This window comes from Cololabis saira, chromosome 21 (assembly GCF_033807715.1).
Source record: "Cololabis saira isolate AMF1-May2022 chromosome 21, fColSai1.1, whole genome shotgun sequence".
Classification (NCBI taxonomy): domain Eukaryota; kingdom Metazoa; phylum Chordata; class Actinopteri; order Beloniformes; family Belonidae; genus Cololabis; species Cololabis saira.
In genome coordinates, this window is record NC_084607.1 from 14,585,941 (window position 1) to 14,600,623 (window position 14,683).

The following is a 14,683-nucleotide window of genomic DNA, read 5'->3' on the forward strand; positions in this document are numbered from 1 at the left end:
ACTTTTCTCAAGTACAGAATTTATATTCGAATTAAACAAATTGGAAGACGGGTCTAATGTATCAAGTCAAAAGAATTGTTATTGTTATAATTATTCAAGTTTGCATTGTTGAATGCACTGTTACATTTCAATCAAAGGCCTATTTAAAGGCCTGAGCTGTGCAACTTCACTCTTTCGTTTCAGTGCTCACACAAAAACATTTGTCCTAACTGATAAGTCTAAGTCCCAGTGGTCATTATACGACGTTTGACTTTTTTTTTTCTTTCCCTTTCCTTCTTTTTGATTTTTAGGTCTGGTTTCAGAATCGCAGAGCCAAATGGAGGAAAAAGGAGAACACAAAGAAAGGTCCGGGTCGACCTGCGCACAACGCGCACCCGACCACCTGCAGCGGGGAGCCCATGGACCCGGAGGAGATCGCCCGGAGAGAGCTGGACAGGCTGGAGAAGAAGAAGCGGAAACAAGAGCGCCGGCTGCTCAAATCCCAGAACAAACTCCTTTCCGGAGATTTATTCCACACCCCGGGCTCGGACAGCGACAGCGGGGTGTCCCACGTCACCGACAGCGACCACACCACCGGCCCGCCCTACGAGTCTTCTTCTGGGCACCAGTCGAGCTGCAACAACCAAACCCCCCTCCAGTCCCCAAACCACAACCAAAGACACTTGGAGCGGGACGCTGCTGCTGCTGGATCCGAGCTGGACTCAAACTTGTGCTCCAATAGCAGCGACCGAGCCTCCATGCAGAAACTCAACCCGTTCAGCGTGGAGAGCCTGCTGTCGGACTCCAGGCCGAGGCGCACCGCCGCGGCCTTACCCTCCTCACGGCCTTTGATAGGGAAGGGACACTTCCTGCTCTATCCCATCACGCAGCCGCTCGGATTCCTGGTTCCTCAGACTGCACTGAAGACGGCGGCTGCGGCCACGGCGGGCCCGGGGAGCTGCGAGGGCGAGGCCGCGGAGGACGCACATCAGTCCGGCGTGCGCTCCGCGCAGTGCCGGAGCGGCTCTCCGGGCGCAGCGACGCGCGCCGCGCTGCTGCAGCAGGAACAGACAAGTTCATCACCACACACGAGCCCGTCCAGGCCCGCCTTTCCCACCAGCAAACACACCTCTGCCGATGGCAGCGACTCCACTTTTGCTCACGAACACAGTCCGGACAAAAAAGAGCATTTAGTGAACAATAAGGAGCACGCTGCGAACCCAGACTCTGACTGTCCCACGCAAACAAAGACTGAAGCCTGAATTTATGGTTCTGCGTTAAATCGACGTAGGCTCTACGTTGGTGTAACGCAGAACCATAAATCAGCCTTAACTCTAAAGAAGATCTGGACATGGAATGACTCAGCAGAGGAGGGAGGGAGGGGAAGGAACACACTGTCATAGCCTCTAAACCACCTTTCATTATTAGGCCAAAGCTACCCAAAATCTTTGCATTTAAACTCGAGGTCCAACCCTCTCTGCTGACATTTTGACGTGTGCTCTCCATCTCATTCTTTCTCTGCGAGTGTGTGTGTGTGTGTGTGTGTGTGCGTGTGTGTGTGTGCGTGTGTGTGTGTGAATCAGGAGTCTCTAGATATCCTTTAATGTGTGATAACCTGACAAAAAAAAAACACAACAAAAATCCTCAAGAGCTGTAAGAAAGGTATTATACTATTTATATGTAAGGTTTTTCTTAAATAAATCTATTGTATACAAGCACCTCATACCGTGTGAGACCTTAAATAGCAGCGCAGATTTTCCAGTTCAGGACTACAGTTCAGTAGGAAGGGCTTTCTTAAGAAATCTCCTGTTGTACTTTGTATATTGCCTTAACAAATTTATTCATCTATAAGCCCCCACTGAAATGAGGTTACGAGCCTGAGGCGAAAAGGACCCGCTCGACTCCTGCAGAGTTTTGATATGAAAGTAATTATTTTCCCGGTGGCTACTGCAGGGGGATTCAGTTTATTTTAGCTCAAAGGAGGTTATAATACATTACCGATTTCTAGTGATATGAAATCACATAAACTTCCAAGAATAATAGAATTAGCATGAAAAGGCCTGGGTGTCAAATTGAAATAGGAAAATAATAGCCCCAGCAGCTGGGAGTGTGTGTGTTTGTGCATATTGGATAGGAGATGGGGATTCGTGGGGAGGCATTTTCATGAGCTTTCTTTCTTTTTTTTTGTCCTCTTCTTCTTGCCTCTCTCTCCACTTTTGTCGGGGCCCCTTGTAGCAGGGCTATATTAAGATAGATGTTCGATGATATCCCTCATTGTTCTGTCGCTTTACATTGATGTTTCTGTGTTATCAGCCTATTGATCATGCGTCGGCTATAATAGGACGGGCTGAGGCAAACGTGCCTATTTACAATAGCAGAACACATTTGTTCTAATAGGGTTGGTGGCCCCTGGGGAAGCCGTGCAGGATCTGGGACATCTGCTCCCCCACTTTTTTTCTCCCTTTTTTTTTGTGCAATATTAACACTGCTGACCATAATATCAAGAAACGTGGTAGGGAGTGTGAAGACGCCTAACATTAGAAGAAAAATATATTCTATATGTAGAGCTGCAGAAGCCCTTTTTTTTCTTTTTTTAAGGGTCTTGATTTGCAAATAAATTGAAAATAATCAGAAGGGGTGAGCTTTATACGTCTGAGCCGGCGCAAATGAATTTCTGAGCCAGTGTCCCTTTCAAAATATTTACATAAATTTCAAGCCATGCAGCTGTTTGCTCTAGGAAGCAATGTCTTATTAGGTTGGTGCAGAGGGGAGGAGGGAAGAGGGGGGTGCAGGGGTGCACACGCACAGAGGCTTGGCGTGCGTGCACTGCGGGTTAAAGGTCGAAGGTATTGCCCATTGTGTCTGCGTTGTGGGTCTCAAATTCCAGCTTTGGGAATTTTTTGCATCCTCTAATCTTTACACGAACCTTTCACAGCTTCATAACTGGAGTCTTGAAGCTTAATTTGAATAAATAAGAGCCCAAATAATTCACTTTCACCAGGGCCAGTCCGGAATAACCCCTAAGATTCATGGCTGTGTGTTTTTTCCATGTTACTCTTAGGCTATTTGGGACGTGTGCCCAGTTCATCCATAATTCATTAGCGCGCTGAATAGGAGTATCGCTGGCTGCACATTGGTGGCCTAAAGGTGAAATTAGCGATTTGCTTAAGTAGTTAAGCTTTTCTTGCCTGAGAGCTGCACGCCGCATGATTCAAGACAAACTATCAATCGATATGCCCGGGCAGCCTCCAGGAGATGTGTCGTCCATGAATCATACTTTATGAATTCAATTTATACCCGGAGAAATTTTCAATTTGAACGCCGGGATCATTATGGGAGAGTGTAAATTGTTTTTGCTCTATTATGCATCGGACGCCATCATTTTTCTTTCTAATTACGGAGGTGTCAGGTCGGGCTGTCATGCAGACGCTGATTTTCAATTTAACTGATCATCATGCATTCATTTTTCCATTTGATAAATCTGCTATATCTCGATGCTCCTCCATGCCCGGAATGCTAAAAGAGAGGCGCAGATTGGCAAAGTAATAGGGGCCTGTATGCGGCAATAAGTGCAGATCAGGCAGCTAATTTAGCACCTCCTGGTATTTCCATTTCCATTTCTCATTTCCAACTCTCAAAGGAGGAAAAGCAGCCCAAAGGCATGAAAGCTATAGACTTTTCATATCGGAGAAAGACAGAGAAAGAGAGAAAAAAAAACACCAAAACGACTTGTTTTCAGCTACACACTCCTAAATTAGAATATCAAGCTTAATTAAGCCTAATAGACTTTTCTCAGTGTGTGTTAGTTTTATTTAATAGAAACAAATTTGCGCAATTAATTATGAGCATGATATTAAGAGTCTCATTTGCGGCATTCAAGCCGCTGCATAAATGAGCATCTTCAGGAATTAAGCTTCTCATTTCCAAACCAAATGAATGACCACATGTTTTTAATTCAGGTTTTTATCTGAGACATCATGTTGTTTTATTTTCATATAATATCCAACTAAACTATAGTCGAATTGGAGGTAAATTACGCGCGCATCCGGGTTTACACGCCGCAAGATTCATGCGCAAATGCAGATTTATGTCCCCCCCCAATTTCCTCTCAATATTTCAGCTCTTAAACCAACCCCTATTTCTTTGTTGAATTGCACTATCACTCAAATACTTTTTCAAGTAACAGTGAAGGGGAGGGATTTACAAGTTTCATGCCCAAATCAACTCAAATGGACAAATGTTGCTCTCCCTGCAAATCCTGGTGTCTGTGCAGGCTACTTGTGTGCGCTTTGTGTTCTCGTGTGAGATCTTAGAGGCTCTGAGGGCTCAGTTTGGATAAGAAAGAACCGTGTTAAAAAAGGATCCTCCATGAAATAAAATGGCACTTGACATTTGGCTTCTCCCGCAGCAACTCTGCCATGCCTTTTTAGGATTATTTTACATCTCACACTCATTAATGCGCCGGCGGATTTAATCATTCTTATCTTTCCTGTGCATACCTGGGATAAGCCTGAAATTACCATCTGCATTGATTTCTGGGCAACCCTTAAAATAATTTTAATTATCTCTGAGAATTTCGCAAAAAATGCCACTTCCACCCCCTCGATTCAAGATGAAGCTAATAAAACTGCCTGTTGTTAAGGTGCACTCCAGATCAGAACACTATAAAGATTCCTTAAATTGTCCAAAGTTATACTAAGATGTATTACATCAACTGAATTACTTAAACTTATTTTCTTCATAGATTTCTGTTGCCTTTACGTAAAAAAGAGATGTATAACCTTTTTAGTGCTGCAGGTTTCAAGTATCAAAGCTAAAACTGAAATAGGTTTATTTAAAAATGATGAATTCTTTAGGCTAAATGGATATTTAATTCAAATCACAATATATTGTTTGATACTGATGTGTGATGATCTAATAATATATTTCTTCTTTATAAATTTACACTGCAAGATAATAAAAGCTTAAATGTCAGACTTCTATGATGAAACACATTCAATTAACCTTTTCTAATGTTGAAAAATAAACACGAGCATATAACACCAAGAGATAGACAATTATACTTCTATAGGACTAAAGAAAAAAAGCATAATTCCCTCTTGGCGACCAATAAAACATTGAAATTCAATTCTTGCAGAAGAGTGAAGGATGGGAAGATGCACTCTGAGCAATAACACACCTATTCCTTAAAAAATAATCATTCAGTATTTCACATTTCGTTATTACGCAGGCTTCGTCTTTTCACGGTGCAGCTTTGGGGAAAGATTAGACTTTACAGTAGACGTTTGCATCCCTGTTTGTGAGAGGTGACAGAAGCCCGTTACTTGTTGCTGTCTCGTTGTCTAAATGGTTATGTGTTGTGTTTTTGGGTGACACACCCTGACAGTTCAGAAGAAAGCAGATAATGTATCGAGGACAAGATGCATTAACGCTGCAGTCGCAGACATGTTTGAGGGGAAATTTCACAGCAAATGATCATGTATCAAAAGCTATGATGAGAAGCACACAACTGTGTTTGGCTACAATCTTCCACTGCATTTAACACAATTCAGTGTAAATAATAATTTGAGGAACAATTCCAGAGTCTTTTCTTTGTATGAGAAATGAACTTCCCAGAGGTTCAAGCATCATCCAGAACAGGCTTTTATTTGGGATGGAGATGGTTGGTAATGTATTACAATACAGCCATAGATGAGAAATAGTTCAGCCAAGCCATAAAAACGCTCATAAACTAACTTGTATTCTGCCAGATCAAATCATAACCATTAACAACATCAGGGCCTGCAAGCGTACTTGAATGGCAGATTGATATTTGACTGGGCTCCGTGGCATATGGGCTTCTTCAGGAAAGAAAGATAACGTTTCAATTTTCATTTAGACCTACTTTACGATAGAATCGATACAAAGAAAAAGAAAGGTTATTAAAATCGATGTTGGTGCTATCAGGCGAATAATAATGTTTTAGATTATTTCGTATAGTAAACCAAATAGGGCAATATAGCCTTTACATATGTATACACTCCAATATTCACCTCCTATACTGTCCCTGTTTACATTTGGACGAGAAAGAAACATTTACAACATCCTTCCTCTTCATTTGGCTCTAATTATATACTGAATGTGGAGGCTAATTGGCAAGCTGTTGGTCGAGAGCATAAAGAGCCCAAAGTTATGGCAGTCCATAAAACAGTTACAGTATGTAAAAGGAGTTTATTGTCTGTGTTAGGTTGGCATAAAATATGTTTGGACCTTCAGGTATTTTTTGGTGTTACAGTGGGTAATATTCCTTTAAAGACAACTAGTATCTGGTCCTCAACAGTTTGCACATATTGCACAATAGTAAGCCAGCAGGTATTACAAGAGTTACAGAGATGAATATACAGAACAAATTGACAGGCAACTTGGCAAACTGTTTAGCAAAGTTCACCACATCAGTCTCATTATCTGTGAAAGAATAAGTAACTGGAAATACATAACAAAGAAGAAAAGAATAAGGATCCACAGCAGTTGACTAGATTTTACCATCTGTGAGCAGATACAGTCATCAGACGCCTCGAGGAGTCCCAAACCTGTCTCAATCACTGGCTGTGCATATATTTGACAGCCTGAAGCACAGCTGAAGCACAGCAGACTTGGAGGGGGAGGGACCTGCCAGTTGTCTTTGTTCAATTTTTTAGTAAAAATCCACTAAATTTTCCAGGTTACCAACTACGATAATTTTTGACCTAATTGGTACTTCATACTTGGCAGTTTTTGAGTTACTTTCTGAGGATGGGAAGACACAGTTAAGTCTTTCTGGTACTGCCATGGTACATGATGGGATCAACGCTCGGATAGCGGGCCAGCACACATTAAATTAATGTTTCAAAAAGAAAACACCATAAACATTGACAAGACCAGAAAATGTACGTAGAACCCTTCTGGCGGGATATACATTATTTTATGTTTATTTTTAAATAGTTTCCTGCTTTTGTGTTACAACTACATTATGAATACATTTCCATGGTGAGGACAGAAAAAATAAACAATCTTGAAAAGTTTTCAAGTTAGCTCTATGGTGGTAACTTACCGGTAAGCATAAGCTAGTTAGAAGAACTACATTCTTGCATGAGAACATTCAAAAAACTACATTCTGTTAAACAACAATTCAGTTAATGCTTCCTGCTGTGAGTTTCCCCTCCTGCATTCTGGCTGTTGATGATAAATGCATTCTGGGATACCTGTCTCACATGTTTCCACTGGATGCATCCTCAATAAAATGGGAAGAACTTGACCGTATTCGACAATATGTGGACTTGAAATAGCATTTTAGCTGAGATGACATTTCACAAGTACACATAAAGACAAGCACAGACAAGAAACCAGATTGAAAAATAACCTCAGCACGTACCTTTACCGTTGTTGCTTTAACTTGTTCTTTAAAGCAATAAAACCTCATCCATTTTACAACCGAGGTTTAGTGGCTAGTGAATATTAAAGTTTCGTATTGAGCAGTTAATGTGAAGACCAGATTACAATCTAAAGCATGTATGCAAAAGAACAGATAAAGAAAGCAACCCTTGAAAGTTCAGCACCTGCCGGATGATGAGTCAGCACATAATCACCAGAAACTTTGTGTGCCGTTGGCAACGCCAAAGCAGTGTGCAAGATATTAGGAAGTCCTACTCTAACAAGGATGTGCAAGCAATCCTTGCTCCAAGAGAGAAGGGTGTGACGGTGACAGAAAACTCCAGGCTATAAGAGCAATCAGCCTCGCTCCTAAAAGGTTTGGTTTAATGCGTGATAACTGGTACCGATGATTAGTTAGCTGAGGGAAGAGCTCTGATTCTTGATATAGCACCTCAAGCAGGCGGACGACGAAGAATCGGGCACATTAGAAAACCTTTATTTTCAGTAATGTTTCTCTAACATTAAAGAGGTCATGTCACAAGTGGTTTAGATCAGAAAACTGGTTAATGTGCACCGCTGAGTTCTTACAGGAGCCATTCGGGTTACAAATAGGATACTTTACACCCTCTAAACTGATCAATGGATGCATCCATGACTGTAATGTGGACAGAGAATAGTCTGCAATTGTTTCTGGTGCCCTGGAACTGTTGAGTGAGTAAATATATATATTTTCTGTATGGTTGAACAGACCTACAGCTCTTCAGGGATGTCTTAATCCACATCAAAATGATATATAAATCAGGTGTAGGTGTGCATAGAATGCCCCGGAGGATTCTCTGACTAAAAAGAGATGTGGGTTTCTGCTTGTGCTATTCATATGTCCAAGTAGGAGCTGCTGCCTGTAACAGTGAGTAAATTAGTCCAGCCAGGTACCTTCGGCTTCTGAAGTCCTGGTATTGGGTTTTTATAGTTCAATAAGCCTATAATTTCTTTGAATCTTTTGTGCTGGATCAATGGGAATCATCACCAGACTGCATGTGGCACGGACGCGTTACCCTAGAGAGGCAACATCCGCTGATGTTGGGAGGCTAAAGCTATCTTTTTGTTCAATATCCACCTCCCAAAGGCCTGCAGAAGCAGCATCCGCATCCAAACTTCTCTATGAACCACGAAAGAAGGTACAAGAACACATCAGAGCAAAGTCCCGTGTACACTGGCAAGATCAGCACGAGAGAATTGATTCAGTGGGTCTGCATTCATTTCCAGAAAACACCATATTGATTACAGTCGGATGTCAACGTTTAGGTTGAAAGCCCCTTTTTTAACTGTTGGTATCCCTTTGTTAAGACTGCATGTGACGGATTATTTTTCATGCAGTCGTTAGAGTTACCACGTCTGTGCATTTCAACCTGCCGCTTCCACCATGTCTTTAAATAGATTTGGTTAGCTCCCAAAGAAAGTCGACAGAAAGTGGCAGAGACTGCAGCGTCCCAGAGGGTAGTTGAGCCGGCATGCAGAGCAAAGCATGCCATTGCTGACATATTAGAGGAAGAGACATTAAAAGAATAAAAGAATATGAGCATGAACATTCTTTACTGTGAAAAATTACATATGAAGAAAATGGAAAGTTTTTTTTTCTTCTGCAATACATAACCCAAACCCTAACCCGAAGAAGTTTCACTATTATACAGATTTAATAAGTCCAATCATTTCCTCTACAGTAGGGAAATTATGGTACATCTGTCCATCTGTCCATCCGTCCGTCAATCCGTCCATCCATCCGTCCGTCCGTCCATCCATCCATCCATCCATCCATGCATTTAAAGAGCAAGATGCTCTTGCTGGTCTGAGGTCATCAGGGAAGTTGAACAGACTGCAGTTCCTAAACTGACCACTGGGGGCTGGCTCCTAAAGCAAGTTCATCTCAACTTATTCCCATGTTAAAATATGACATTTTACTGCAGATTAAATATACTGCACGTACACCCTGGTAAAATAAACACACTGATAATATAGAGTAAAAAAAGCTATAACTAAAGAGCTAGGAGAGCATAATTACTTTGATTTTAAAGGCTTGATGTGCTATTAATTTTAAACAGACTACTGTGGTCAGCTCTGATTTGACCTCGAAGACTTTTGGAGCAAAGCCAAGCTAAGCCAATAACAACTAATTTGTTGTAACTGAGCTAAGGCGGGGTGGTATTGCTTCCAGGCCTGCTTGTTCTACCTATTTACCCATTTTTGGATCAAGAGGGACCCAGCTCTGGCTGATAAAGCATCGTCCAGAGTCGCTGAACATTGTGCTTGAAATAGACAGTTTGGAAATCCTGGAAGACATCGCACAAGGTTTGTCCAGTCCTTTTCATACATACAGAGATTTAATAAGGGAATCACCAGGTTAATTATTTATGAATATGGACTTTTATAGAAACGGCCAGAAGACAAATATTGTCCATTAATACTATTCATAATATTCTTTTGAGGCGTACATTATCAAACAGCTTTGACTCTACGACTTGTCAGAATTTAGTTAATACGCACTTTTGTGAGTTTTGAGCAAACATGTTTTTCTTTTACGAAAACTCATGTCATTGGAGACGAGGATTAATGGCATTCACGTGCAAACCTTTTCAGTAAACCTCACATGCATGTGCAATGATCGCATTTTGTAAAGAGACAGTATGGTAAGCATTAGTGAACACCAAAGAAAATAAGTTTAAGAGCGGTCCATGTCGGACTGCTAGTGGAAAATCAAGTAAACTTTGCTTTATCCAAGGTTTTTTCAGTTGTTTTTTTTTTTTTTACATTTTAGTGCAAACTCTCTTTTCACAGAGGCATTTGGAATATTATGTTCATGCATGTGTACCTGCAAATTTGAGATCGTGACATGAAGGTGCATATAAAGAGCATACTGAATTGCACCCAAACCAGAATATCAGTTATTATCTGGTGTACCGTCTGCATGTAAATGTTGTCATAGGAAGATTACTGCTTGGTGGAGATTTATATGAAAAATACAAGCTTTCTTTTTTTATTTTTTTCCCCCCTCCTTGACTTCCCAGGGTTTCTGCGCCCTGGAGGTTAATGAAGTGTGAAGTGTGAAAACTTCCCGAGATGGGATGAGTTAAATAGTGTTCTCAGATGTTAAAGCAACAGTGTCCAAATTTATTTGTGTGTGTCAGTTCTTTATAAGTCTTAAATCTGGGTAACATGCCCCCATGGGCCGTCTGCTGTCACCACTGGGGCTTATGCCATATTGTGTGTTCCAGTCAGTCCACATTAATGGGTGTAATAACACGATCTAAGTGAGAATTTGAATTGAATCCATGGAATTTGCAGACATTTGTTGTGCTGGTTAGTGTTTATAATAGTGAGTGTATTAAGAAATTTATCATGCAAGAGGTGTAAAATGGGCACCAACTTTCTTTATGTGTAATATTCTTTTCTTATTTGAGCACACATTTTTGAATGGGCTATATCACTCTCTTCTTCTTTCTTTTTTTGTATATATTAATAAATTCAGACCAATTTCAACCCACCTCCAGCCTCTATAATGGATACAGTATGTGCCTAAGGGAGACTTCACTAATAGACATTTTTGGCTGCAATTAAAGATGGTTCTCATAAAAGACCTGACATGTTCTGCCAAAGCAGGACTCTCAGACTCGGCACTCTTCTTTCGTCATTAAAGTGGTCTTGCAAATGTTCTTAGCACATCAAGGCCAAGACCTCAGATTTCACTATTACACGCGCATTATTTAATCCTTTGGCTCTCTAGTAGTACTGACATGTACAATTTCTGTCATTAACGTGCCTGTAAGCTCATGGAAGGACTTGACTCAGAGATCAACTTGAGGTCCAGTTTTTCATTTAATGGCCCACGGGGAAAAAAAAAAAAAAGGATTCAACTGGGTCTGAAATGTTACTGGAAAAGTGCTCTGTGTAGGGGAGTGTGTTATGGCTCTGCAGTCGGCCAGATCGATCACATTAAGGCTAAGGAAGTGGCAAGACGTGACAGACCAGAAACATTTCAATACTGACACAGTTTGTCTGAGAGCTTCAGGCGCACCCCTGCAAATAAATAAATAAATAAAAAAGCCTTGCATCAGTCCTGTAAATGGGTGTGATTAGTCATAAAGAAGCTTATTGGGTAGCGACTGGGAGCAAGTTAGAGGTGATAGTGGGACAGAATCAATGCTGTTTGCCTCCTGGAGGTGCGAGCATATCCATCAGCGGCACTGAGGATGGTCGACGTTCCCTCCTTCCAAACACATTATTGACAGTATGAGCAAGAACTGGGAAAGGGACATTTGAGACACAACATTCACTGCTCTGCTATCAGAGAGCAAACAAGGCTTTTAAAATAAGACACTAGAAGAGGGAAGATGCCATTTCTTAAGTAGTTTAAAAAGTATATGCGCTTTATAGACTGAACGGCATGTCGTTTCTTTATTGTATCAGGTCTTTACCTGAAAAGAAGGTATCTGATACAACAGATTTGGCTCAGAATTGGATCGTACTTTAAGTTTTAAATCTGTTTTAAAGAAGCATGGACATGGAAAAAGCTTCATTCATTTTCTATAATTGTTGCTCTTATGAAGATACCACAGTGATATAGTACAACTGCTCATTTTTCACCCATGTCTTTACATCTCTCTGTGTAGCGGGTGGTTCTTGGGGGTTGGACTCAGACACTCAACTCATATCTGCCCTCTCTCATCCACAGGGTGAGATATTTTTGAAATTGATTTGGACTTCCCACTTCCAAGTCACAGAAAATACAGAAAGAAGTGAAACTGGGCAAAGATGAAGGTGGGGAAGTTGGATTGTGTTGCTCTGATCTGGTTTGCTCTTCACAAACAACGTACCACATGTTGCTTTAACACTGTGGTGCACAAGTGCATCAAATGTTGTGTTTATACACAGATGTTTTAGATAATCAGCCTTTTTCTACAATACTTTTGGCTTCTGAAAGTGCTGCCCTATGCTGCATATGCAGTTGGTAGTTTCTTTTTATACCAGTCAATCACAGGCAAAGTCACAGTCTGGGGCACATGCAACCTTAAGGAAATTACAGTTTAACTTCCAGGAAAGAGGTGATCTGACCTAGTTGGAGTGGTAGACCCACAAGTCACAGTGTCTCTCTGAGGATTCGCCTCTCCTCCAGAGGAGGTGACTTTGTCCTTGATGGAAGGCAGTCAGTGGAACCTGCAGTGCAACATGAATAGTTTTCACATATATAATGCTTTTTAACCTGTTTCTTTGCAACATGTACTCTATACAGGTCTACAGAATGCAGTGCTTTTGCTTCCAGAAGCAGACGTCAATCGACCTAACTGGGGCAACTGAGCTTCCAAGGTTCTCTTTGGAGAATAAATACCCTTCCCAGTGATCCATACCTGCCCAACACCAATTTACACCTCCTTTTGTCACATCAAAAATACAAGTAAAATATGTTATGGAATGGGTTGAACTTTCTGAGATGGGATGCAGTGTTGCTCACGCTAATGTTAGCATACATAAGAGCCAACGCCTGTCAATCACAGAAATCGGTCAGTCCTCATGCTTAAGTGTTAGCTAAAAATGGGAAATGTGAAGCATTTTGGAGACAACTTTATCATAAATTTAAAAAGCATTAAACTTCAAGCTTCAGTGTCATTTCTGTGCTTTTTATTTTGTGTCATTCTAGTTTGGCAAATAAAATCCATAATGGTTATATTTATTTATTTGTTTAGCACTTTTAATACAACACAAAGTGCTTTACATAACTAAAACATGAAAATCTCCCTGCTTCTGCCACCAAACACATCAAAATGAGCACAAATAACACATACAGATACACATGTTTAATTGACACTCACCAACACAAACCTAGACCCATAACATTAGAGTTTAGGGCAGTGGTGGTAAACATGACTTGATATGGCATGTTAATTACACTGCATGGTGCTTCATGGTACTGGAGGGATTGCGAGGCATTCCCAGACCAGCCATAGTCTCTCTAAGTGTGTCCTGGGTCTTCCCCGGGGTCCCCTCCTGGTGGGACATGCCTGGAACACCTCCCTAGGGAGACGTCCAGGAAGCATCTGATACAGATAAGGAGCAGCGGCTCCACCCCGAGCCCCTCTTGAGTGACTGAACTTTTCACCCTATCTCTAAGGAGGCGCCCACCACCTCATCTCTCATCTCAACTCATCCCGGCCGCTTGTATCTATGATCTTGTCCTTTTGGTCATTACCCAAAGATCATGACCATACGTGAGGGTGGGAGCGTAGATTGACCGGTAAATTGAGAAAATTGCCTTTCGACTCAGCTCCTTCTTCACCACGCCACTCCGATACGACAGCATAACTGTGGACGCTGCGCCGATCCGTCTGTCAGCGTCACACTCCATCTTTCCCTCACTCGTGAATGAGACCCCGAGATACTCAAACTTGAAATTTGATTAGCAAGTGGACTGATGGACGATCCCATATTGCACTGTGATCATTGACTGTATAAAAATAACTGGACAAACCACTTGTGACATCACCCCCATGCTTTTTAAGCACTCTTCTTTTTAGTCTTTTTGCAAGACACTTTGTTGGTAAGAACTGATACCACCCAATCCCACTGAATCCAAAAATGAGCGGATGGGTGGAACGAGGTTAGGAAGCTTGAACATGCCTGCTATAGATCAGCTGCCACAGGTTACATATTTTAGCTTGATTGGCTTAGCATTTGCTAACCTGTAATGCTAACAAATGCTACCATGCATTCTTACATTCTGAGCAAAATCTATGACTGAGCTGTGTGTGTATGTATGTATGTGTGAATGTACATGTGTGTGTAAATGCATGTGTATATGCGTAGATATATATGTGTATTTATGTATATGTATATGTAATTGTATTTTATATATAATTGTATTATATACTATATGACAATGTAAGGGGGGTCTGAACTTGATAAGCGCTTCTTTCAGCTCCTCGAACTTGCATGTGCTATTTTTTTAAATATTATTACATATACCGTTTGTTTATGCTTGTGCATGTTTGAGACAAATAAAAAACAAATCAAATCAAATCAAAAATCTAATCAAAGCTAATGATCTGGTTAGTCAACTTGGAAGGGTCCTGAACTGGTTCGAGGCTAAGCTCACTCGACTGAAGGATCCAGCGGCTGCAAGATGTAAAAGTCGATGAGTTTATAGATTAAAAAAAACATTTGTACAAGGGTGTAAATGTGTTCATTTCTGCCATTAAGTTAGCCATTTAATTATGGTTGTCATTAGAGATTGACACAGGTTTGAACTCACCAACAAGTAGTCATTCAT

At 41.1% G+C, this 14,683-nt stretch overlaps 1 protein-coding gene across 1 annotated transcript in view; it reads left to right on the plus strand.

Annotated features, from left to right (window-relative positions):
* uncx (UNC homeobox) overlaps positions 1-1,630 on the plus strand; it is a 3,082-nt gene extending 1,452 nt beyond the window's left edge. The window contains exon 3 of the mRNA XM_061711968.1: positions 291-1,630. Within this exon, the coding sequence (XP_061567952.1) occupies positions 291-1,241 (951 nt within the window). The 3' untranslated portion in view covers positions 1,242-1,630. The remainder of the gene's footprint in view (positions 1-290) is intronic.
* Positions 1,631-14,683: the final 13,053 nt, after the last annotated feature.